The 22,126-nt window shown below is 33.9% G+C and overlaps 2 protein-coding genes across 3 annotated transcripts in view; both read right to left on the reverse strand.

The window, feature by feature from the left end:
* Positions 1-6,604, reverse strand: part of WDR89 (WD repeat domain 89) — a 59,227-nt gene extending 52,623 nt beyond the window's left edge. Inside the window, exon 1 of the mRNA XM_074290332.1 lies at positions 6,519-6,604. The gene's annotated coding sequence lies outside the window, so the exon portion shown is untranslated. The remainder of the gene's footprint in view (positions 1-6,518) is intronic.
* The window catches only part of SGPP1 (sphingosine-1-phosphate phosphatase 1), a 45,205-nt gene that overhangs the window by 6,322 nt on the left and 16,757 nt on the right, over positions 1-22,126 (reverse strand). The window contains exon 2 of one of the 2 annotated variants that reach the window (XM_074290329.1): positions 6,519-6,608. The exons of the other annotated variant lie outside the window; for it this stretch is intronic. Coding sequence (XP_074146430.1) covers positions 6,519-6,608 — 90 coding nt within the window. The remainder of the gene's footprint in view (positions 1-6,518; positions 6,609-22,126) is intronic. 2 annotated transcript variants of the gene reach the window in all.

Raw genomic sequence — 22,126 nt, forward strand, 5'->3', positions numbered from 1 at the left:
ATGTTTAAGAAACAACAAATGTGATAAATATGGAGAAACATGTAAAGATTTACACGAGCTGATTAAAAACATGATGTAAACAGACATGAAAACAATCTAATGATGACAATGGAAACAGAAAGAACAACAATAAAATAATCAAAGATTAATGTTCAGAAATTATAAAGAACAAAATAAATAGAAGACATTTTCAGAGCCTAAGAAAGTATCCTGACATCTAATGGGCACTAACATTTTTTATCAATGATTAAAAGAATTTCCATGGAACAGTAGAGATGAATGAAAATAGCAAATCATCAGCCAATTTTTAAAAGGTTTGTTCTTTAAAAACTTTTAAAGAATGAAAAATTGCAAATGAAAAATTCACAGAATCTCATACCCTTAAGTTGTCTTAAGAGTTTTATATGAATAAATTTTAGAGTAAAGATTCTACTGTTATAATAATTGCAAACTCATAAAACTTTAATCTTAAAAAGTAGTTTACCTATATTAACTCATTTGTTCCTAATAACAGCTCTGAAAGGAAAGTAGAGCAAGTGTTAAGAGAACTAATGATCAATGTTATCCAATGATGTCTACTTTGTAGAGAAGAAAACAGGCTCAGAGAAATAAAGATAACTTGTCCTAAGATACACAGTTAGTATGTATCATACCTGAAATTTCTAGGCTTCTAAGTTCAATGGGCTGGTTTCCATTATATCATGCTATTTATCTGCTCTGTTTCAAACACAACTTTATCTGACTGCTATAAGGAAATGGAGAGGGAGATACTAGGTAACATGGAGCTCTAAGTCTAGTCTTTAAACCTCAGACTTCAGATGCTAAAAATCAAAAAAACAAAGCAAAAACAAAAATACACCAAACCTCCAAAGTTTTAGTCTTTCACAAACCCATGTGTGACTATCCTTTGTTTACCACTGTGTTCTCTCCTACCCCATTAGATGGGATTTTCTATGGAAGAATAAAAACAAGCAAATGTGTCTGTATATTTGGTTATAACAACAGAAAGCTGTTAATTATTTTTTCTATTCACCAATAATAATGTTTTAGATTTTAAAAATATATGCTATATTGAAACATTTAATAACTTTATTTTTATATCAAGTGGAACTATGTGATTGTGGTCTCAAAAATCAGGAAAACCTGGGAAGAAATATGTATTGACTATGAGGATAGTACTTTGTACCCCTGACTTAGTTATCAGGCTCTTAACTCAGAGCTTGAAGAGCTCTAAACATCATTAAAGAGAAGTTACACATCTGTACCCAGAGAGGGAATTCCCTTACCTAAGTTTTATAAGACAAATATCTAATAATTAGTTCATTCTTCACATATTAGCTATCACAAGGATTTCTACTTCCATGAAATCATACATGTTATAAAATGTGTGTTATGAGGGTAATATAAATGAAATTAATCTATATTAAGAATTTTTAAAAACTAAAGCCTATTTTTGGCAGAATGTATTTCCTCTAAAATTTTGTTTTTTAAAAAAAGTTTGTTTCACATTATTTTAGTAAAACTTTTTTTTTTTTTTAAACTGGACTCACTGAAATGTCTTAAAATTTTTTTAACCATTGAACTTTTACCCATAGAAACTTTTGAAACTGAAAGCTATTCACCTGAGTCAATTTGTACTTTTACAATTCTAATTTCAATATGACCAAAATTTATTTTATTTTATTACTTTTATTTTAATAGTTCCATGAAATTTTTTCACAATTAAATGTTATATTTAATATACTACAAAAGGACTTTACATAAAAATATTACCTGGTGGCTATAATGGTTAAACTATTTAACCATTTAAGACAGTGTCCATACCAGTAAGAGCAAAGTAAATTTTGATAAAATTGGCCTAGAACCAAGGAACAAATAATGAACATAATGAATATGAGGGACCCTGTATTTGAGTCAGTAAAAAGTCCATCTGATACCAAAAATTAGCATGAAAGTATAAACTAATAATAAAATGCTCACTATTTTATTAGTTAAATTTAATTAAGATTTCTGCAAATAAACACTCCAACAATTAAATTTATGATTTAAAAAATTTTTAAGTAAAATATATTGCCATAGAGATAACATAAATATTGTGGAAAACTTTTAAGCTCTAAAAATGACCAGAAGGGTCACAGGATGAATGAGCTAGAAAGTTTTAGAAATCATTTGTCCAAACTATGAATCATGAACCTTCTATATGATATACCTGACAAATTATTCATCCAGCCTCTATTCAAAAATCTTCAGAATACTAATGACCACTATAAAATTTATGGTATAAATACCATTTCCAAAAAAATTCATAGTCATAGATCCCCAGAAGATTCATAGAATATTAGAGCAGGGAAAGAGCTAAAATCATCTTATTTTACACACAAGGAAATTGAGGCCTCATAAGATTAATATGTTGCTTTTTTCTGTCTCAAGGAATAAAATTTCTGATAATAAAGTATATTGTTAGAAGACAGCTCTTTTATTAATAGAGGTACTGCCATAGCTTACTAATTTCAATATCCATCATTATTTTCCCAAAATAGTTGTATAATTACAAAAAGACTTTTAAATATGCTGTAGTTGTAGGCCCAATGTATAATACGTTAACATTTAGTAGTAATATCACAAATGCATAAATACAAAATAATTGTTTAGAGATAATTGATTCAAATAATTTTAAAGTAAGGTTTGATTTTTTTTAAGTAATTAAAATTTGAAAGCTTGTTTTAAACAAAAAAAAATATATTAAAGCTCTTCTACTATCCAGTAGACTAAGGAAATTATTACAACTAATAGCAACACTGAGGAAATATAATAATTTATTATATGTTGTTTCCCCTCAATAAAATGTTCATGAGAAAAAGATTCATTTTTGTCTTTATATTTCCAATGACCACAGTACTACTTAGTAAGAGGTTAGTCAATACTTTATATTTTAATTATAAATTATATTTTAATAAAAAATAGAGCACAAAATAAATGCTGAATAAAGTTGCCATTGTGGAATCAAAGTAGATTTTTACAACTCCTAATCACTGAACTCAGATGACTGCTCTAAAAAGGCATATAGTCATTCATTCATAAATTATAGAAAAATCACTGCTTGCTCTTCCAAACTAATTTTAGAGTAAACACTGAAGAGTAAACACAGTATCAAAGAAACTGGCTTGAATGAAGAAAGATATTAAAATTTAAAGTATTAGTAATTTAGGAAAAGTTATCATTTGTGGTTCTGTCAAGTGCCATAATGTAAATAAAAAGGTTTTATCAGTTAACAACTCAAATATTGAGCAATAAAAAAAATGGTAAGATAGAACCTTATTGATTTTACATACTGATGTGTACACAATTATTACTGATAATTCTTTCAACTTGTCCTTGATCTGAACTTTTTAAAGTCAAGAAAACAAAGGGCATGTTCCATTAGTGATAACACACAAAAGCCTAAAAAAACAGTAGCTCTTCTGACTGAGGCTGTTCTGTAGAACTGACCTTGAAAATCAAAGGAGGAAGATGGTCAGAATCATGGATAATGCTATCATATATCCACTTCATTCATGTCTTTTTTAACTTATTCAAAGACTTAACATCACTGAAGACATAAAAAACTTTTTAAAATGATCTTGGATTATAGGATCAAAAATATCTCATACATCACTAAATAATGTACACACAAAACACAATCTTAGGGAACTACATCAATGTAACTACATCAATGTATATTTCCTTTCTACTTTTCAACAACTGTTGATTGACCATGCCTGAGTTACTCAGTTTTGCCACTTATAATTTGGAAATGAGATTTACACAACCTATTTCAAGCTGTGAAAAAATCCCTTTGTAAATCTCAATATGCTATATAAAAATTGATTATTATAATTACTACCTTTTAATTCAAAATTTAAAGAACACAAAATCTGTGAGGAAAAAAATCATTTAATTTTTTATTTTTACTGTCCAGAATAGGACCTAGCACAGAATAAATGCCTAATAAATTCTGTTACATTTAAAAAGATACAACCACTCAATCAACAAACATTTAATAAGCCAAACACTGAGCTAGATGTCTGGGAAACAAAGACAAAAAAGAAGCAGTCCTTATCCTCAAAGAGTTTATAATCTAATCCTGGAAGACATGTACATAGACAGGTAGACAAAAAAGAAATGCCCCCCCCCCCAAAAAAAAAAAAAAAGTAATTTGGAATAAAGGCAACTAGCAACTGGGGAAAATCAGGAAAAGCTTCATGTAGAAGGCAGTTTTTGAGCTGAGGTTTGAAAGAAATAAAGAATTCCTATTTTATAAGCAGAGGAGAAAACGAGCACATTTCAGGTATGAAATATAGCCAGTGCTAAGGCACATAGATGGATTTACCTGAAGATGAGTAATGTACTTTAAAGCTTGAAAGGTAAGCGGAAAGAATTTGTAAAAGGCTTTAAAAACTAATCAGAGGAGTTTCTATTTATGGCTTGAAATAACAAGAAATCACCAGAGTTTATCAAGTTGGGGATTGACATGGTCAGACCTGTGCTTTAGGAAAATCACTTTGGCAGTTATGAGGAGGTTAGATTGTAGTGGGGAGAAACTGTTTTTAAAATGGTATTCTTGAGAATATGTAAGTTTTTGAAAACCAGGTTTCTTATTTATATCTAATAAGCATGTTTGCAAAATAAAATTTCAAATCAAAAAGTTAAAAAGGGCCCTATCTGAGGCAACTAAGTGGCACAGTGGATAGAGCACCAGCTCTGAAGTCAGGAGTACCTTCATTCAAATCTGGTACCAGACACTTAACATTTCCTAGCTGTGTGATCCTGGGCAAGTCACTTAACCCCAATTGAAGGCCTCACCAGTCATTTGTCTACTTCAAAGAAATGTCTAAAACGCTACTACCTAGTTAACCTACCTATTCTATTTAAAAAAAATTTTTTTAAACATCTTATAGCTGATTTTCAAGAAATTCATTATATGAAAACTTTCATAATTTTCAGAGAAAAAGTAAAATAAAGGACATAGGGTATCCAGATAATACATTCACCAGCTGAAACATATATACATGATAAAAATTATTCTGACCATAAACTTAAGGGAAAAGGATAAGAAAGAAAAAAAAAAGTATTCTGGAAATAAAATGGCAATTTAAAGGATTTATAAATAATTAAAAGAAAACAAATTTGTCATTAAAGTGGGGTTTGATGCCTTCTAGAAATCACTAAGTAATAGTAAATGCTACTTGGAAGTAAGGAATCTGAATGAGAATTAATGATTGAAAAGTATATTTTTTATGGTGGAGCAGTAGATAAGAGCACCAGCCCTGAAATCAGGAGAATGTGAGTTCCAGTCTGCTCTCAGACACTTAACACTTCCTAGCCGTGTGACCCCTGGGGCAAGTCACTTAACCCCAATTGCCTCAGGAAAAAAAAAAAGAGAGAGAGAGGAAGAAGAGGAAGAGGAGGAGGAGGAGGAGGAGGAGGAGGAGGAGGAGGAGAATTATATATTTAAGAATATCAGAATTCCTTAGAACACAGTCTCTTCATCTGCAAAATGAGGGAGCTAGACTAAATCTAAAGTCCCTTTCATTTCTAATGTTTTATGATTCTAAGCACAGCCATAAAACCTGAACCTTTTCTTAAGACTGCTACTATACAAGCTGAAAAGCACATGCCCACTAAATCACCTGATGCTCTGTCCTACTGATAAATAGAATGTAGTTGTACAGTCACATAAAAGATCTCACCTACTAGAGAAAATATTGAACTACTGCCAATTAGCAGTAACTGAAATGGGATTTTTTAAAGTATGATACTTTGGGTTTACTTTTTCAGCTAATCACTGAGTTCAGGGCTTTCCTTACATTGCAATTGTCAGTTTTTATAACTAGATCAGGGCAATTGAATAAGAAGAAAATTAAAATCTGGAAGACTAGGTGAATGTGAGTAGAGGGAAAGAAATGTGAAAATCTCTTCCTCATTCACAGGCATTACCCTTCCCCAACTGATATTAGTTGATTGTTACTAACAAATACTTGAGTATCCATAATATATAAAAAGCTAAAGTTTTTACCTTTGAGAAGTTTATATTCTAAATGAGACAAGGCAGATACATAAGTATCAAAAAAGTGCTTTTTCTTCTGTTCCTATTTTTTCTTTTCACTTTAAATTTTCATTCAGTTGCTTTAACCTACAAAAAAATTTGGATATTCAAGGATATGTTCCCATTAGATTTATTTTAAAATTATGTAAATCAAATTTTCTTTAAAATTTTGGCAAGGTTAAAGCATAACTATTGATTGACTTAAAGGTACTGCTAGAACTGATTTAGAAGCCTATTTAGTGAAGGGAAGAGATTTTAATTACTGTATTTAAATCTTGGCAAGCTTAACTACATGTTGATATTTTTTGGAAAACAAATTAGAAGAACTACAAATTATTTTCCCATTTAGATTTCATATAAGTTTATCATTGTGATAAAATTACTTGTTTACTCTGCAAAATATAAGAGGTATGAAGGGCAACATTTTTCTTACCAGAATGGAGTGCATTCCCAAGTAAATCCTACTCAGACAAACCAGAGAACACCAGCAGGTGGCAAAAATCAGTCCATATATAAGAGGATACTACAGGGGGGAAAAAAGAGAAAAGGTTATATTTGAATTGGGCTTAATATAATAAATGCTTTAATATTCTAAAATGTAAATATAAACTAGGGCTTCTTTTTAGCATTCATTTCTAGAAAAGGCTCCAAATCATACTAGCTCATCAGTGTAGCAGGGGATAGGGAAAAATAAACAGACACAATAACAAGACTAAACTTTGGGAATCTTTTACGATTATGACACTGACTTCCTAACTTTGATTTCCCAGGCCTGAATTTTTACCCACCAACAAGTCTATGTGACCCCCTCTCTCTACCAATAATATGACCTGGCTTCTCAGTTCATACTTTCTCTTCTTTTAACACAGATTCTTTCTCCCTGTTTCTAGGCACATATGGGCCCTCCTTTTACCTTTGGAATTTGCCCCAATCACAAGCATTTGACATAAGTAAACCATAGTATTACCTATGATTACTTGCACAGCAGAAAAATCATAAACACATTAAACACATGAAGATTTATGTAAGGATTGATTAAAAGAGTCCTTGTTCAATATAAGTTTCTCAATCAATATGATGAGATTAACTTTGCTAATTGAATTTGTATAATTATGTCAGAGGTTATCACCTTTAGTTATAGGAACTCTGGATCCTCAAAAAATCCTGTTAATTTGAATCGAGGAATTTCTAAGAACCATATATTTTATGGAAAATGGGAAAAGCAGTAAAAAACAGGCTAAATGTTAAGAGCCTCCCCAAGTTAATAACAACAATAATTGTTATTTCTAAAGCTCTTAAAACTTTGCAAAGCACTTTATAATAAATTTCTGATTTGATCCTCATAAAAACCTTGGAAGGCAGATGCAAGTATTATCCCTGGTTTTTGTAAATGCAGAAACCAAGGCATTCAGAGACTTGCCCAGGTTCTCAAAGCTAATAAGTTTCTGTGACCTGATTTGAACTCAGGTCTTCTTGATTCCTGGTTCAATACTTAACCAACTCTGCCAGCTAAGGTTCAAGGGAGCTATTCCGAATTATTTCTCCCATGGACTACTGTGGCTCAAAGCAGCAAAATTTGATTTTCTGGAACAGGAAATATTTAACAGAAATGAGAATATAAAACATAGTGGTGAAGAAGTGTTAGTGAACAGTGGAGATGCTGTTCAATTTGATAAGTTTCCCAACCAACCTGATGAGATCAAGGGATAATGTGGCCGTTTGTTTGGCAGCATCTGAGAGGCAATTTGCCAAGGAGTACATGTGTAAATTCTGGTGCTTTAGTGATTGGGTTTCAATGAATACATGCCTTGGAAGTAATGAGATGCCTGAGAATTAGGAGGATAAACTCACATCAGAGGAACCACTCCTTCCTATACTCTACAAGTGAGGCTTTTTAATTGGTCTTCTCCCTTCAGGATGTGGAGGTTTACCATTTATGTCAAAATGGTGGCTTGCTACAGAAGTACATGGTTTATAGCTTGATAGGAAAGATCCTGATGATAGACTTTCCCAGCTCAATAGGTGGTAGCAATCAGAAGATATGGATTTCCCATAGAAGAATGTGATAGAAGTAAATAGATGTATGGCCTTTTAGCATATGAGGAGTTCATGAACAATGTCTGTGGCACCAATTTCTGGTGAAGATAGAGGCTTCTGGATTTCCTAGTCAATGTGATTCTAGAAGCAAGCATTTTATCAGAAGAGGAAATTTTTTTGAATAGCACTAGCTTTGGTAATTACTTTGCGGGCAACCCCAAGTTCAAGATTTAGAGGATTTTATATTCAAAAGACAAGAGAATTTTTTTGATTCAGGATACACTTCAAAAAAAAGGGAGAAAGCCAGAATTATAGCATGGCATCTAATTGAGGTAGCAAAACCATGTATGACTCAGACAATGAAATCCAATGAGAAGGGAATAGTTCAGCAGTCCCTCAAAATATGTTTATGATATGGTATACCATTTGGGGAGACTGTTTAGAACTTTGTGAAAATAAGGGTTTTATTGGAATGTCTGCAACCTTTGACATTGCTGATCACCCAGATTATACTCTCTAATACTTTCAAGTGTCTCTCTGGGTTCAATATGGGTCCTCTTTTCTAATTCCTCTTTATTTCTTCATTTGATGATCTCATCAGTTCTCATAGATTTAAATTATCTTGCCCCTACCTATCGCTGCTGACCTCCACTCTCACATCTACAAATGCCTTTATAAGACATCTTGAATTCAATGTGTCCAAAACAGAACTTATCATGTTTCCCCCTAAATCCTCCTTTCTTCCTAACTTCACTATTATCCTCTCAGCTCTTCATATTCACAATCTCCACATTATCCTGGACTATCTCCACACTATCCCTCACTGTGCCCCATCCAATCTAATGGAGGATCCAATCTCTTTTTTAATAAAGCTTTTTATTTTCAAAACATATGCAGGGATAATTTGACAACACTGACCCTTGCATAGTCTTGTGTTTTAAATTTCTCCTCCTTCTCCTCATCCCTTTCTCTAAGGCAGGCAATCCATTATATGTTAAATATATTAAAATATGTTAAATCCAATATGTATAAACATATTTATATAAGTCTCTTGCTACACAAGAAAAATCAGATTAAAAAATAGAAAGTAAATGAGTAAAAAAAAACAAAATGCAAGCAGATAACAACAAAAAGTGAGAATGCTATGTTGTGATCCACATTCTGTTCCCACAATCCTCTCTCTGGGTGTAGATGGTTCTCTTCATCACAAGATCATTGGAACTGGTTATCAATCATCTCATTGTTGGAAAGAGTCATGTTTATCAGAATTGAGCGTCATATAATATTGATGTTGCCATGTACAATCTCTTGGTTCTATACTCATTTCACTTAGGATCAGTTCATATAGGACTCTCCAGGCCTCTCTGAAATCATCCTGTTGGTCATTTCTTACAGAACAATAATATTTGTAACATTCATATACCATAATTTATTCAACCATTCTCCAAATAATGGGCAGATATTGTTTCCAGTTTCTAGCCACTACAAAAAGGGCTGCCACAAACATTTTTGCACATGTGGGTCCTTTTCCCTTCTTTATGATCTCTTTGGGATATAAGTCCAGTAGAAACACTGCTGGGTCAAAGGGTATACACAGTTTGATAACTTTTTGAGAATAGTTTCAAATTGGTTTCCAGAATGGTTGGATCCGTTCACAACTCCATCAACAATGTATTAGTGTCCCAGTTTTTCCACATCCCCTCCAACATTCGTCAATATCTTTTCATGTCATCTTAGCCAATCTGAAAGGTGTGTAGTGGTACCTCAGAGTTGTCTTAATTTGCATTTCTCTGATCAATAGTGCCATATCCAATATCTTACCAAAGCCTGTCAATTTCACCTTTGCAACATCTCTCAAATACACTCCCTTCTCAACTTTGACACAGGCACTCCCTTGGTGTAGGCCTTTATCACCTCACATTTGTACTACTGCAACAGTCTGCTGGTGGGTCTGCCCGCTTCAAATCTCTCCCTACTCTAAGCCATCTTATATTCTACCACCAAAGTAATTTTCCTAAAAGTCAGGTTTGATCCATGTCTTTCTGCCTCTACTAAATAAATTCCAGTGGTTCCCTTTTACCTTCAGGATCAAATATAAAAACCTGCACTTGCTATTCAATGCCCTTCATAATCTAGCCTGCTCCTACCTTTCTGGTCTTCTTACACCTTACAAACCGGTTGATTCTGGCTGTTCCACAAAAAAGACATTTATAGCTCTGGGAATTTTCTCTGGCTGTCCCCTAAGTCTTGAATGCTCCTTCCTCACCTCCAATTCACCGATTTTCTTAGCTTCTCCTAAATCCCAACAACTCTTTCCTAACTCTTCTTAATTCTATCACCTTGTCTTTTAATTTTTTTCTTACTTATGCTATATATGGCTTATTTGCATGTGTCTGTTTGCATGTTATATCCTCCATTAGATTGAAAGATTCTTGAGGTCTGGGACATTCTTTTGCCTCTTTCGTTTTATTTTTAAATCACCAGTGCTTAGCACAATGCCTAGTACAAAAGATGCTTAGGAAATGTGGCTAAATTGGTTGATGAACAAAAGGTGTCCTGAAAGAAATCTAAATTCAGTTCCTTTCTTGGGGAATTACTGATGGGTTGAGTAAAAAAAAATGCTTTCCATATATCTATTTATTCTTGGGTACCTCTGGGTCTTCTGCATTTTATACATTTTCTGTTGAATTAAAATAAAAGCTATGCCAGCATTTCCACTCTTTCTGTTATTGTCTGCTTGGATTCTTGTTTTCCTTCTCAGGTTATTTTTACCTTTTTTTTAAAATATGATTTTTCTTGTGTAGCAAGATAACTGTATAAATACGTATACATATATCATATTTAACATATAGATTTTTGTTTTCCTCTGAGGCTGGGGTTAAGTGACTTGCCCAGGGTCACAGAGCTAGGAAGTGTTAAGTGTCTGAGACCAGATTTGAACTCTGGTCCTCCTGAATTCAAGGCTGGTGCTCTATTCACTGCACCACCTAGCTGCCCCTACTTTAATAGATTTAACATGTATTGGACTACCTGCCATCTGGAGCAAAGGGTAGAGAGAAAGAGGAAAAAGTTGGAACAGGAGGTCTTGCAAGGATCAATGTTGAAAAATTGCCTATGCATGTTTTGTAAATAAAAAGCTATAATAATAATTTAAAAAAAAAAAAAAAAAGGAAAGAAAGTCTATGCCATACCCTAATAGGTCTTAGAGGTCCCTTATGTCCAACTTTGGAGAAAACTAGAAATGAACTATATATCCTGAGTAAGCCTCTGGTGGATTCAATAGCTCTTTTATGAATACTATACAGAAAGATATGGATAAGAATTTAAATAAGAGGGATTGAATGGATTATGAGACAGACATGTGGGACAACAGGAACAATTTAACAAATAATCAGCTATGTGATTTTAGTTATGTGCCTCCACAGAAGTGGATGGTACAGTGGATAGCACAAATCTTGGATACAAGAAAATCTGAATTTAAATCCTGTATTAGGCATATACTACCTATATGACCCTGGGCGAGTTATGTAACCTGTGACTGCCTCAGTTTTCTCACCTATGAAATAGGGGAAAAATTAGCCCCTAACCTCTCAGGGTTGTTGTGATAATCAAATGAATTAACATATGTAATGTACTTTGGAAACCCTACAATACTATGTATTATTTTAGCTATTCATATTATCATCTACCTGAGTTAAGATAAAACATAACAATATACGTAAAAGTATTTTAAAGTATTATTATCTCCAATAAATTTGTCAAAAAGAAACTTTTGATATTTGAAAGATCTGAAATGACTTGACATATATTAAATGATCTCATATATAGCCCCTTGTTTGAGAAGACCTTGCAATTCCTTATCCAAGATAGTTAAAGTAAAAGTGAAATGGACAAGGAACATTTTTGTTCTATTATATCATTTACAAAAAAAAAAAACAACCCTATTTTTCTTCCATCAACTTGTTTCTCTTTGATTTTCCCCTGGATTTTTAAATAAGTGATATATTTTTGAAGTAAATGGTCCAAGTTTATGTTTATTTTAATTACATAAGGTTGTTTGTTTTTTTAGATGCTAGTCTCATACTCAAAACCATTCCTCATAATTAGAAATCTATCAGAACTTAGGCTATATCAGTTTACATTTTCAAAAATCCAGGGTAAGCACCTGATGGTCATGTGGCACAGAGCATGGTCCCAAGAATTGAATATGTATGCTTTCTGATGATCAGCACAAATAAGTATAGAAAGGTTCATCATCACAAAGGTCATTCATGACAACTTACAAAACTAGGAAAAATATCAGACAGCCCACCCTGAGGGCAAAATGTGCTTAAAATTCTACCTATAAACATTAATTTAGCTTTTGATACTCTTAAGTGTGAGATTCTTACTTACCAGCCCAACTTGACATCACATAGATTGCAATCTTATCAAACTTGACTTCTCAGTATAAATGAAAACAATTGATCAGTATTAAGTGCTTATTATGTGTGCCAGGCACCATGCTAAGTGTAGAAAAGGGGGGGGGGGGGAGGGAGAAAAAGGCAACTTAAGAGCTAAATGGAAGGTTGGTTCACAGAGTCTATTTAAACAAGTAAATTAAGGACTCAGTGGAATTTTTTTATGGGTTCTAAAGACAACAAGAAACAATTTCATTGGTCACTTGGTTGTCTCATTGTAATGTTTCAATTACCAAGATCTATAGCAGAGGATGAAGAGGTAGAGAAAAACTATGAAGAAATCAATAAAATTAACAAATACTTCAATATTTAATGATTCAGGGCACATTTGGTATAAGGGAAGAAAGCAAAATAATAACAATTATTATTTATATAATGCTTTAAAGTTTTCAAAAAGCTTTCATGTTATCTCATTTGATCCTCACAACAATCCTGTGAGATAATCCCATTTTATAAATAAGGAACTGAGGCATTAGGTTACTTGCCTAGGGTCACAGAGCTGAGGCAGAATTTTAACTCCAAGTCCAACACACCATTCACAGTACCACCTAGATGTCCCACAGAGCAGGAAAAGGAAACCAGAATCCAGTTGACTTGTAAACTATACTACAATTGTAACCGGAATACTATCTATAAGAAAGTCAAGAAGTACTGGACATAGTGAGCACCAAATTAACAGCTTCCTAATTCCAATGAAAAAGTTTATATTTTAGTAGATAGATAATAACTGATTTATATAGGAGTCATTTCTTCATGAATTCATTAAGCATTTATGCCTAGCATAAAACAGGTAGTATGCTGTAACGAGCTGTCGTCTCCAAAGCTGCTGGATCGCTCTCTGGGAAGAGATCTGCTGTGTCTACTCAAATCTCTCAGACAGATTCTTCTTCCTGTAACGAACCGTTGTCTCCAGGCAGTTGCTGCTAGATTCACAGACACAAAGATGAAATAATCCCTTTTCTCAGGGAGCCTACATTATATGGTGGAAACAATACATTCAAAGAAAAATAAATATAACATACATACAAACTAGTGACAAAGTAATTTCTTGGAGCATTAGTAGCTGGGATAGGGTGGGAAGAGAGATCAGAATGGATTTCCTGCAAAGGAGGTTGGAAGGAAGCTAGGAATTATTTTAAATTAGCTATCCATATAACATTCAGGCCACTGAGCTGTTAGGTCAAAAACCATAAGAAGAAAAAATAAAAATAAGCTATGGCACACAACTGAGACTTCAACATGATCTATTTAAATAAGCTACTAATGCTGAAAAATTGTAAATTGTTAATATAACAAAAGACACAAATAATTACCTCACTATTTTCTCAAGACATTTAGCCTATATAAGTCAACTGCCACAACAAAGACAGCACTGATAAGGTAGTCCACATCTAGGTAACAAGGTGATGTATATAGCCAGAACAATATTGGTTTAGAATAATGAGAGAAGAATGAGTGGGAGTTAAGAAAGGTGATGTATATAGCCAGAACAATATTGGTTTAGAATAATGAAAGAAGAATGAGTGGGAGTTAATTACCTCATGAATAAAACAAGAAACAATGAATGGAAAAGTCCAAAGAAAGCTTGAGGAGAAACTCCAACCATGCCAAAACATGTAAGGGAGGAGGGAAGGAGGGAAGAAGGGAAAGAGAAAGAGAGAGAAGGAGGGAGGGAGGGAGGAATGGAGGGAACGAGGGAGAGAGAGAGAGAGGGAGGGAGACAGAGAGGAAGGAAGGAAGGAAGGAGGGAGAGAGAGAGGGAGGGAGGGAGACAGAGAGGAAGGAAGGAAGGAAAGAAGGAAGGAAGGAAGGAAGGAAGGAAGGAAGGAAGGAAGGAAGGAAGGAAGGAAGGAAGGAAGGAAGGAAGGAAGGAAGGAAGGAAGGAAGGAAGGAAGGAAGGAAGGAAGGAAGGAAGGAAGGAAGGAAGGGGAAAGGAGAGAGGGAGGGAAGGACAAATAATGAACAGACAAAAAAATGACAGATCTTAAAATATTACTAAGATAAACTTTTCACCAACAAATGACAATAGAGGTAACCAGATTTGGATTCCAACATCACAATGCTGTAATGAGGAAGGAAAAATGGTACTAACAAAAAAAAAAAAAGAAAGAAAGAAAGAAAGAAAACCGGAAGAACAGTAGAATTAAACAAGATATATAGAAAACAAGTCCATGCTAGTAAATCTGAAGTTCACAGTGAAGATGTTGTGGGATCAATTTACAAAGAACCGTACTAAAAGAGGAAACCAAAAAGTAGAAGAAAAAATCTTTATCTAAAGGTCATCACACACAAATAAAGGATAGAGAAACTGTAAATGAAGAGAATTTTCAAAGAAAATGGGGGGGGGGGAGAAAGAGAGACAGAGAGAGAGAGAGAGAGAGAGAGAGAGAGAGAGACAGAGAGACAGAGAGACAGAGAGACAGAGAGAGACAGAGAGAGAGAGAGAGAGAGAGAGAGAGAGAGAGAGAGAGACAGAGAGAGAGAGAGAGAGAGAGAGAGAGAGACAGAGAGAGACAGAGAGAGAGAGAGAGAGAGAGAGAGATTTACCAAATGAGGATTTCTTCTATACTTAACAAGACTGTAATCTTATCAAGGGAAAGATACTTTCTACAGCAATGCAAAACACAACCTATCTTTGCCTACTTGCCTAATCTAAGTCCTTCTATATAAAAAGATAACTCAGTGTTTTGAGAGCTTTCTCCTGAAGCTCTTAACTTTATATATATACTACTTGGACATATGATCTTGGTTATACCTTATTTCACTATGAGTGGCTTATTTTCTTTTCTAATCATAAACCTGTGACAGCATCTTTTATGTCTTCTTTTGTACAATTATTTTTTAGTCATAAGTTGTACATATGTGCCACACACACACGCAAGACACACACACATACAACACACAGAGAGCTATAAAGCTTCAGTGATTGCATAAGATTCTACAAGCTAATATGTTCCAGACTTCAATCTAATACTAAATCTAGACTAATACTTAAGTCAAATCCCATGCATGATATACTAAATACTTTCTTCATTAGGGAAATCAAATATTTATTATGTACAAATATACATTACATATTATATTACATAATCTAAAAAGAGTAACTAGCATGATGTAGCTTTTTTAGTAAAACTATTCAAATTAATCTATGAACTCATAAAATCCATGAAACATATGCACATCATGGGAGAGTGCTATTTTCTATATTGAATTTTTAAATCTGGTTAAATCTGCAGATTTCCCATAATATTCCATAATAGAGCACATTACAGCCAATATACAACTGAAAGATGTAAAAAATACAATATCCCGATGTAATTATTTATTAATTTAAAAAAAACAACCTTTAGATCTTCTAGAGCAAAATGTCAACTTAAAATTATTTCTATATTTCTTCGTGCTGACATTAAGATCATTCAAAATTCCTTGAAAGTTATACAAAAAAGAAACTTGTTCATTCTTTCCAACTGTAAGGTGAGGCATAAAACAGAGATATATTTGTCAAAAAAGCATTCATATTGTGACGCTCTTAATTAGCAGATAACATCTGGCTGACCTCATCAAGCCCTGAAATTCTGTAGAACCTTATGGGAAAGGCAACTATATGACTCTTCAGAAAGAGAAAAAAATCCAACAGATAAAAGAATGTCTATTGTCCAGATAGATGTGGTGATCCATCAGCATCTTATTTGGGACAAAAGGTACAAAAGGTACAATGAATTAAGGCCAGAAGTTTATTCTGAAGGAACACCTGAAGGAAAGAAGCCTGGATAGACTTCAGAAAATTGCAAAGTTATTTTATTAATTGCAAACTTGTTCCAGAAACAAAGGTCCATCTTTTTAATTGCAATAGTCTAGTAGTGTTCCAAAGGTTGTGGGACAAGAAACACAATGGCTTCTTAAGAACTGAAACTGAGTACTACACAGAGGGGAAAGAGAAGAAGTACATAGTAGATGGAAGAGGACAGAAATATATTACAAATAAATGAATTAGATTAAGAATAACATATTAAAGGATGTCACCAGGAAAATGTATGATTGAGAAAGAAGATGAATGGGTCATACTGAGAGGAATAACAGGATGACAGTTGAATGTTCCACCTTTCAACATCAGGAGACAACTAGTATAGCCTCCAGCATGTTGGGCATGTTCCCTGGGATGAATTTATGGGAGGATGTGGGCAACGATTGGAGAAGGCAATGGCAAACCACTTCAGTATCTTTGCCAATAAAATCCCAAATGGGGGTCACAAAGAATCATACACAACTAAAAAATGAATGAACAATTAGTGAGCAAGAATACATAGAATGGGCAGACATTGATGGGTTGTCATTTGCATTCCAATCTATTGGATCATATAGCCATTTGAATACAACGTTCTATATGATAGCCAATTCAAATATGAATTCGGTCAAATTATTTTAAAAGTACTAAGATAAGGAAGGGAAAAGTAGAATTCATAGATGAAACAAAGCCAAAAAGTAAAATTCATGGATGAAACCACAGTAACGGCAGTCTTTGGGCCATGATTACAAAGCTGCCAAAACCCAAGCTCACTTTTAGCCAACTCTCTGCTTTAAGAAGCTTGCTCACTTTCAGTATCTGACCCATTTTTCAAAACTTTATTTTTAATTTTACAATCTGAGAATAACTAAATGGCATAGAGTTCCTCTGCCAAGATCTGCAGAATTCTATTCAAAGCTAAATGAGTGAGAATTGTTTTTTCAGGGAATGATGTGTATAAAATCATATAATTACATAGGCAAGAGGTTTTAGCATCATAATTTTACAGCCAGGAAGGGTATTAGAGATCATCTAGTCTAACCATTAGAGATGGTCTAACATTAAATCAGTCTAATATTAGAGACCATTCAGTCTAACCATTTTATAGATGAAAAAACTGAATTCCAATGCCTTTCCCAAAGTCAAAAAGGCAAGTGGCAGAGTTTGAACTTGAAACAGAATTTTCATAAACTGGTCCTCTGATTTTAAATCTAGTGCTTTCCAAGATTTTATATGCTAAATAAATTCTGGCTTCTAGGTTGTTCTAATATTTCCCAACATCTAGAAGTAATCCTAGTATCATATACATGGCACAGGGGGGGAAAAAAGGGCACGTTTTATCTAGAATGGTTGTGAGAATTTCTAATATGGCTCCTTAGTTAACTCCTATTTGTGAAATAATTCTCCAGACTATATCAGTCTTCTGGTGAGAATAAAGAAGCACAAAAGGGAAGAAAAAACCAAAACATTTAAAAGGTTCCTTAATGCACCTTGGGCATCCCAAATGTACAATGAATGCTCTTAGAGATCCTGGTTAAGGAGGCCAGTCTGGCACTTCCTGAAGAAAGCCTAAGTATTGGAATAAAGTTAAACCAATGGTATTGTTGGCCACTAGGGGGCCTCAATCTCACATATACTAAATAGGGAGCCAAAGGCCCCTCAGAACTTTTGATTCCTTGACTCAAATTTGTTATATTTTATTTCAAGGAATATAGAAACATAGTATCACAAAATGTTTTACTGAAAAGGATATTATAAGGCTCTCTGTTATTAAGTATAACTAGCAATTAGTTATACTTAATAGCAGAGAGCCTTATAATATCCTTGAACTGTAATAGTTTAAAATAATTTCTAACAAATTTAGAGAAAAGTCTAATAATTGTAAAATTTTACTAGATATTAGCAAACAATTTTTAGAATTATCATTTCCAGGTGGGATTCAAATGGACAGTAATTTTAAAACATTCTTTCTAAGCATTTAAGAAGAAAACGAATCCTAGCTACTGTGAATTAGCGAAAAAAATCTAATTCTGACCAGCAGAATAGATCTCTTCATATGAGAGGATAATAACACAATAATAATACAAGGAGACTGAGAGGCAGTTGCATTTTCTGACTGCTCTCCTCTTGCCTCTGATTTATTTCGTTCCTAATTCACCAGCAACATCTGAGTCAGTAAAGGCTGGTTTGCAATTCCTTCAAGCCCCAAAAGCTGTGGGGCTTTTAGAGAACTGACCTGCCCCTTCACACTTAGGTATGTGAGAGAGAAATTTCTACTAATCAAAGATTCCCAAAAGGCAGAAATTAAAGAACAAAAACCATCTCTGTTAGTCCTCCTGGACACCCCATACATCCCAAGAAATTGTAGTATATACAGCAGCCACACCCCAGTAAATAATTTTGGCAACTTGACTAAGCCAGTTTGAGGGTAATCAACAAGTTTCAAACTAGTCTCTGAGTCAGGGGGATATCTACCCCAAGCATGTGAAAACTTTCTCTTGGCAGAAGGGGCAGATGAGAATGTCAAGATGTTAGGAAACACCCTATTTTCCAGAGCTAAGGCTCAACAAGCAAGCTGTTTCCTAAGCTTAACATAATAACTGCCCTTTGTACTCACCCTTTGGATGATCTTGGCCACAGCAAAATCCCAGAATTGTTTCATATAATTACTGTATTGCTTTGACTAGTACCAGGTGTTCTCTGACTTCAGACATGCGATATCCATATTCTGGTCATGAAGGCCTGCTATAAATTAAACTTGTCACATTGTTGCTGTTACCCCTCATTGTCGGGACTACAGCACACTGTGCAGCTAATCAGTATAAGTATTGAGATCTCCCCACATTAAAGTAGGGCCCCCCCACTAGGGGTGGGACTCCAGCACTTATGGTCCTTGCTTACAAGCCATTTCCCTTACTTTGAAATTAAGCTTCTCTTTAATTCCTGACTCTCTTGTCTCTAACCAGTTCTGGAACTGGTCACAGATTAGAGGCTGCTTTTGTCCCTTTGACTACAATAATTTGTTTCAACTGCCAAGAAGGTGGCTGAAGCAGGCTCCATGAAGTGCTGAGATCTTAGATCACCCACTGCAACTGCATCCTAGGCCATCCCAATCACCCTAACTTTTGTCTTGCCACTGGCCTTCAATGATTTTTAAAGAAATAGTGAGGATGATGACTTTGTGCAACTCCACTCATTTAAATCCAATTCATTCATAAGTCAAGACATGTAGTCCTCTTTGAAAAACACAAACAAAAAACAACAATATTGCTCCTGGTTCTGCCCTCCAGAGCTAAGAAGAACAAACACATCCAATCCCTCTTCTACAAAAAGCCCTTAAAATGTTAAAAAATAATTATTGCATCCTTTCATTAGTCTTCTTCCCAGGGAAAACTTATTCAATGAGACTTCAGAGGGTATGATCAAGGCCCTTCATTTTTCTAGTAATTTCTTCTGGATGTTCTCCAATTTATCAATGTTCTTCCTAAACTGTGGTGCCAATAATTAAACAAGATACTCTCATTAATTAAAATATAGTTTTTACTTTCAAAGTGAGCATCCAACATTGGATTTTTAAAATGTTTTTAAATTCAGCTCTGGGATAATAAATAATCATTCTCTGCTAACAAATCACAAAAATGGAGCAAATAGATGGAGATTATTATTCATAATAGTTTTATAACATTTTAAAAATACACATTTTATTACTGCCTTTTGCTTACATCAGTTATTTCTAATACACCAAGTTCCCTTCTCCCATCCCTCGTGATTGAATCCTTCCTTATAATAAAATTAAGCACAAACTCATAAAATATGTAGCACTTATTAGAGCTAGAACCTAGAACACTACTTGTAGAGCTGATCAAGTAGTCTAGCAATCACACAAAAAACTGTAAAGCACTTTTCCACAGGTGATCTAGCTCTATTGAGCGTTCTGGATATTGTATCTGTTGATGGCCCTTGGATTAGAGAAGAAAGAAATGAAAAGGAAGGGGATAGTCAGAGCTGGGTTCTCATGCCTACCTACAAAATTTGATTCTTTATATTATGAAGCTATTCAACTTAAATGGCTAAAGGTAAGAGGTGGAAATGTATTAAAGAACACTAAAGGAACATTAACATAATTCATTTCACTTACCATTCCTCCCCATCAGTTAAGAAGTCAAAAGAGTATAAAGTAAAAATTAGAGAGGGAAAGGTATCTACAATTGGTGATATCAAGAAAAACTACATAAAGTAAATGAAGCTACAAAAAAATAAAATGTCTATAGTTGGTGCCAGAAAAAAATTCCATTCATTTTTATACTAGGTTAATCATTTAAGAGCTTGAATTTCCATTAATAAGACACACTTTGGTCTCCAAGTATTTATTGAGACAATTGAGTATCAGGCCTAGTGCTAAGTGGAGACCATACAAAGAAAGGCAAACTATGTGATTCCTGCTCTCAGGGGGCTCAAAATTTAATAGGGGAGATAACAAACAAATATATACAAATAAGTTATTTGCAGGATAAATTGAAAATAATTAACTGAAGGAAGCCATTAAAATTAAAAAGGATTGGGAAAGGCTTCCTATAGAAAGTGGGATGTTAGTTGGTTTTTGAAGGAAGCCAGGGAAGTCAGGAAGCAAACATGAAAATAAAGAGAATTATAGGTATAAGGGAAAACCATACAGAGCCAAGAGATTTGAGTGTTCTCTTCCTGAAACAGCAAGGTCAGTATCACTGGATCAAAAATTAAGAAGATGGAGTACTTACTAAGACACTATAGAAGATATGAAAGTTTGGAAGGAAGGGTAAGTTATGAAAAGCTTTAAATGCCAAAGAGATGATTTAATATTTGATCAAAGAAGTGACAGGGAGCCACTGGAATTTAATGAGTATGGAGGTAACATGGTTAGATTGGCATTTTAAGGAAACAGATCATGTAGACTATCATCTTGTATATATTCTAGTCTATAGAGTTCTTGGGGGGAGCGTTATATTACTATAAAGTCCTTGATCCAAAGAGTGACTCATTTTTTACTCTCATAATTATATCATGACTTTGTGGCAAATTTACTCTGACACATCTTTCATACTAAAAATTCTTCATCTATACTATAAATTCTTAAGCTTCACAATGTACTTAATATACATAGGTTTCTATGAACATTTTAAAAACTGTACGTCCAGGTTAATTATGCTATTTTTGGTGAAAGAAAAATGAACATTACTCATAAAAATATACTACTTCTCAGCATATTTCTTCAAAGATATTTCATTGGCATAAACACTTCACTATTCAGATAATAATCTCTCTCTATAATTTAGCAGTTGCTATTTTTTTTTGATAGAAAAATTACAACTTGAGGATTCTTTCACTTTAACTAGATTGACCCTTAGATGACACACATACAATCCATCAACTGAATTATGCCCAAAGCTTTTCCTGTTTGATAGCACCTAATGCAGACTGCAGTCCATAGACTCAGAACTCAGGATCACGTCTGTGGCACAAGACAGTAGAGTAGCATGCTCTGAGAGCTTGGGACAAAAACATGACATAATTATGTCTACAGAAGTATAAATCAGTATCCACAGTACTTACAATGATAATGTTGCTCAAAATGATAGGGAAAGGGAACAGATGACAGAAATCCAAATAAGCTCTCTTTTTTGTTTGTTTTTTGCTTTTTGCTGAGGCAATTGGGGTTGTGACTTGCCCAAGATCACACTGCCAGGAAGTGTTAAAAGTTTGAGGCCAGATTTGAACTCGGGT

The sequence above is a fragment of the Sminthopsis crassicaudata genome, chromosome 2 (genome assembly GCF_048593235.1).
Source record: "Sminthopsis crassicaudata isolate SCR6 chromosome 2, ASM4859323v1, whole genome shotgun sequence".
NCBI classification, from domain to species: Eukaryota; Metazoa; Chordata; class Mammalia; order Dasyuromorphia; family Dasyuridae; genus Sminthopsis; species Sminthopsis crassicaudata.